The 5,319-nt window shown below is 40.1% G+C and overlaps 1 protein-coding gene and 1 pseudogene across 1 annotated transcript; both read left to right on the top strand.

Moving 5' to 3' along the window:
• Positions 1-1,402: 1,402 nt before the first annotated feature.
• Positions 1,403-3,662, top strand: LOC149173778 (uncharacterized). Its single transcript, XM_089426827.1, has 4 exons — positions 1,403-1,535; positions 1,920-1,997; positions 2,124-2,917; positions 3,381-3,662. The coding sequence occupies exons 1-4, from the start codon at positions 1,403-1,405 to the stop codon at positions 3,660-3,662; spliced, it is 1,287 nt and encodes a 428-aa protein (XP_089282953.1).
• Positions 3,663-3,702: 40 nt separating this feature from the next.
• On the top strand, positions 3,703-4,440 carry LOC149173777 (protein DECREASED SIZE EXCLUSION LIMIT 1 pseudogene; annotated as a pseudogene).
• The last annotated feature ends 879 nt before the right edge of the window (positions 4,441-5,319 follow it).

Genomic DNA, 5,319 nt, shown 5'->3' with positions numbered 1-5,319 from the left:
ATGGTCTATATTATGCTCTCTCCTTCTCATTTTCATGGTTGGACTCTTGTGGGAGAAAGCATTATTGTGTATTGTACATCTACTTCTGCAATTTAAGGAAAGGAAGGCCAGGGTTTTGCAGACTTCATTGTGGATTCTTGTGGATCATTGTGTTGATGGTGTGTCTTCTAATTGTTACTGTAAGTTTGTTTATGTGTTACATCTCTCTTTCTTTGCTGCTAATTGAACAAGATGAAGTGATAAAGTTTGAATTCATGCATGCCATGCTCAGCTTTTAATTCTGTTCAATATCTATGTTTTCCACTGTTTAAAGAGGATTCAAAGTCCTTGTTTGCCCTCTTTAACCTCCTCTCTTTCTTCCCTGATCACTCATCCAAGCCAAAGGCATCAGCACAAGTTCCTACCTTGCCCAAAGATCCCCCTGCAAAAACTGTGCTCAATCCCCGCACCCTGAATTGCACTCCCTCCAATTGCCACCAAAAAACCAAAAATCTTTAAATCAACCCCCCTCTATCAATTTACTAGCCTAATATCTTTGATCCTAATTGGTCAGCCTAATTATATTATAAGATCTATCAAATCTGACCCGAGAGAGCCTTCTCATACCTCGTAGGGCTAGCTACGAGGTGAAATGGTTTGATGTAGCCTTGAGAGTTTGTCTATCTCAGCCTAGGTGAATTCCAAGCGCTAACATATTGGCGACCATACTGGGGAGAACAAACTTGTTTGTGGGTTGATGTGTTTGTTTCATAAGTCTTAGACGGAGCCTGAAGTTACGCCAGAAGCCTTCGAAAACGCTCTTGTTTTACATCAGCGCAAGTAGATAAACGCTGCTTCAGTCTATCTCCGTGGGATTTGTGAACATAGCGCTTCATTGACACTTTACCCCAGTACATATATCAAGTTCAGATCTGATTGTTGATAGTGGACAACGATCAGACACTTGAAAGGCTGAATCATTCACCTGGCGACTCCAACTCGATCCAGACATTCCAGTGCCTGTTGATATGTTCATGCAATGGTAGGGTATGTGGCAGACCCTGCACTTTGTGAAGTTCTAGATGGAGTTAGAGAGATGTTAGCAGGTATTGAAATTAATGAAGAATTTTTCAGTATTTTCCTTCAATGTTGGAAATCTCCGAAGCTTCTTTTTGAAGGCAAAACTAGATTTTATGAGTTAGTTGTTGAAAGAGTTGAAAATGAGATTCAGTATCTCGATGAGCAAATTCAGTCTTATGATTTCCAAGACCCTAAAAAGTTTTTGGAAATCCTTCCTCCATCGAAACAAGAAATAACAGATTTGCCTATAGAGGTATACATTGACAATGTGCAGCTGGAAGTATGTATTGCAGAGTTGGGGCAGCCAACAGAGTCCGGTGTCCGTGATCCTATTGCGGCCTACATGGACACATTTTTCAGCTTGATTGACAGATCGGGCTGTCTTCTCGGTGACCAGGATCAACATGTGCATGAAGGGCTGCTAGCAATTGCATCTGTGACTTCGTGGCAGCATTCTCAAGCGGCTTCATTTCCAGGTTTACTTGAATGGCTAATTTGGCATTTTAGTATAACTTGATCTATTCTGTGTACAGCAAAGTAGAGTAGTGTTGTAAATAAATAAGCAGCCACAAGGGCAGCATCTTGTTTCAGTTGGCTTTTAGTTTGTTTGAGTTCAGTTTCAGTTTGAAAATAAGTCAGGTGTTGATTTGTTGATGATGACTCCATTGCCCAATGGTGGAGGCACGGTCTGCTCTCCCAAAGTTCTGCGGTTCTTGGCACCTCCAGAAAGCTGCAGCTGCCATCCCAAATGGAGCCGATGTTAGACTCCGTCTCTTGTCAGAGATTGATTCTTCTTCAAAACGGGGTTTTGAAGAAGAAATCATTAATGTGTTGTTTAAATTTGTGTAATTTATCTCCAGCTTTTCAAAAGACAACAGCAAACTTCAAAGCTCCTATCCCTGCACAAGCACAATTCAAAGCATCATCAGCAATAAGAGGCAAAAAGTTGTTTGTTGGACGATGGAATCTCTTTGGTTCATCATGCTTTCAACAGAGGCATCATGTGTTTTGACACTGCAGATATGTATGGGCCTTTCACAAATGAAATCCAAGTTAGCAAAAAGGTTTGCCCCGTGAGAAAGCTCAGCAGTCAACTTGTTCATCTTGCCTGTACACAGCAATACATTTTCCACTTAATCAAATGATCTCCTGGACCGCACTCAATAACAATAGCTCACTAAACGTACATGAAGGGGGATGCCTTGGTGCAGTGAGGAGGCTGGACCATTGCCACCAGAATGTTCAAAAGCATATATGGTCATCCCGCAGACAGAAAGTACCAAGATTGTGTAAACTGCATGCAAACATAAATGTTTCCAAGACTAGCATTTCTGACAATTACAGTCAAGGAGTCTTCAGAGAAAAAGATGACAAGATTCCATTTTGGAGGAAAGAGTTTCCTACAAGTCGAGCCACTTCAAATGTCAGAGTTAATGCTAGACAGGATTCTGATATTATGCATATTGTACATGTTACAGCTGAACTGGCTCCCATAGCAAAGGTCGGTGGGTTAGGTGATGTTGTTACTGGTCTTGCAAGAGCTTGTCTAAATAGAGGACATAGAGTGGAAATAATGCTTCTTTTCTATGAATGCATTCAGAAGAATCAGATAAATGATTTGACTCTTTCAGACACATACTCATCATATTATAATGGAGATTGGGTATCTACTCGTGCATACCGTGGTCATGTTACTGGAATACCAGTGATACTTATTGAACCAGACAACCACTTTTTCAAGGGACACTGTGTCTACGGGGGTTCATATAATGAGCTAGAAGCTTATTTGTTTTTCAGCCGTGCCTGTCTTGAATTGATGCAAGTGACTGCCACCCAGCCTGACATCATTCACGTTCAGGTATTGTGTACAGTAACGCAATCACTACAGTTTCACCAACATATGTTCAGGAAACACTTTGCTCGGGTCGGTTGTCCAATACATTACTGCAATATCGTGAAAAATATGTTGGCATTCTAAATGGAATTGACACTGTAATATGGGACCCAGCTACTGATGTCTTTTTGCCAGTTCATTTCCAAGCACATGAGATTGAAGGGAAGAGGATTTGCAAGCAATATGTTCAAAGGGGACTTGGTTTAGACTCAAATCTTATGACAATGAGAAAAAATTGTACAAATAAGGGAAACGATTCACCATTGGTTGTATGCATTACTAGACTTGTTGCACAAAAGGGCCTTCATCTTATTCGTTATGCGATAAAATGTGTTGCAGAATTGGGTGAAAATTCATTTTGTTTGGGATCATGCATTTTACAATGAGTTGAAGATAGATCCGTCAGAGTGTAAAATTTTATTGACAGATCCACCTCTCAAATCCTTCAAAGAACCGTGAAAAAATGATTGAGACTATGTTTGAGAAGTACAACTTTGCGAGTGTCTTTATCCAAATTCAAGCTGTTCTGACATTGTATGCCCAAGGGCTATTGACTGGTCTTGTTGTAGACTCTGGAGATGGTGTGACCCATGTGGTGCCTGTCGTTTATGGCTATTCCTTTCCACATCTCACAAAACGTATGAATATAGCTGGACGTCACATTACCTCTTATCTTTTGATCTTCTTCTTCGCCGTGGGTATGCATTAAATAGAACTGCAGATTTTGAGACTGTCAGGGAAAAGTATTTATGGCTATAGCTGGAGAGGAACCATCAGTGGTTGAGATTTGGGATGTTGATAGTGGAGAGCAAGTAGTGAATTTGAAGTCTCCCGACATTGATTCCCATGGAAAGCCTACAGAATTCTCTACCAAGTCGAAAGGGATGTGCATGGCTATTCAGACATTCTTTTCTCCCAAGTCACAAGGATTCTTAAATGTTTTAGTAGGGTACGAGGATGGAAGCCTTGCTTGGTGGGATTTAAGGAATCCAAGGACACCTGTTACTTCCATTAAAAATTTCATTCTGAACCGGTTCTAAGCCTTGCCCTAGATGAAGAGTGCAGAGGTGGTGTCACTGGGGCAGCTGATGAAAAAATTGTGTGTTTCTCCTTGGATTATGATACGGGTATGTGTCTTTTGAAGAAAGAAATCAATCATTCATATCCAGGCATATTAGACATCTCTATAAGAAAAGATAACAGAATTTTTGCAACAGCTGGTTGGGATCACAGGGTTCGTATGTATGATTATCATAAAGGGAAACCGCTTGCAATCTTGAAATATCACTCGGCAACGGTTACTAGTGTTTCATTTTCGAAGGATTGCAAATTATTAGCATCATCATCTGAAAATGCTACTATTGCCTTGTGGTCGTTATATCCACCTGGTGTTTAGTTTAACATCTGTATATTTTTGTTTACATGGGAAATTGATACAAGTCAATTTCACAAGTGTATTCTAGAATTTAAACTATATTTTATGAGTTTATTGCTGGAAGAGGCCAAGTTCATTAGCTGGGGGCTGAGATCATTTGTTGGAGGCCGAGTTAGTTTGCAGAGGACCGAATTGATATGAAGGAAATTGAGCTATTTGCTGGAGATGTTTCACAGGTTCCACTGATTGATCTGTTGCATGTATATAGAAGAAAGGTCCTTTAGGAGGTTTGTCGAAGATTGCTTAGAAGAGGCAGTTGTGGTTTACATTGATCATCTCCTTACTCAGAAAAACTACATCAAGGAGAAAACACTTGAAAAGATGCGTGCCTGTTATCTTGTCAGATCAAATAGAGTTACCTTTCCAAAACATTTTAGACTACAGTCAGTTTTCCATCAAGCGGCCGGCTACACGGATAGGAGTGGAGCTTTTGGAATATTTGGATTCAATAACAGATATAGAAATAAAAAGGACGATTGAACACCTAGCAGCAGAGAATAAGATTTCGATTGCCTATGTTATTTTTAGCAAAGGGAAGGACACCTGTAATGCCACTAATGCCACCGCTATTCAAACGGTGCCAGAACAACAAAAGAGGATTCGATTCCTATTTCCCTAGATTTTAATTAATGTTTCAAACTGGATTTGCGCCCCATGTGTCAGTCATTAGAGGATTTCAGGGAAATGCTGTTCTATCTTTAGCATAGATGGAATGCCCATTTCTAATTTTTGTAATTGTAATTGTAACAGCGCAGAGGATTTTTGGGGTCAATTTGTTTTGCCTGGGCAGCATGTATTTGATTTATTGTATTAAAAATTCATTTGTAAGGGGGAGAGAGTGAGGAAAAGAGGGAGAGTTTTTTCTGAGTGCTGGGAGCTGTTGGAGAAGCAGAGAGCTTTGTATTGTACAGTTTTCTGCAGAGAATTTAAT

This window comes from Pinus tabuliformis, chromosome 4_2 (genome assembly GCF_031772625.1).
Source record: "Pinus tabuliformis cultivar Carrire ecotype Pingquan chromosome 4_2, CPIR1, whole genome shotgun sequence".
NCBI lineage: Eukaryota > Viridiplantae > Streptophyta > Pinopsida > Pinales > Pinaceae > Pinus > Pinus tabuliformis.
Note: the sequence above shows the minus strand (reverse complement) of the source record. Positions and strands in the feature narration are given on the sequence as shown.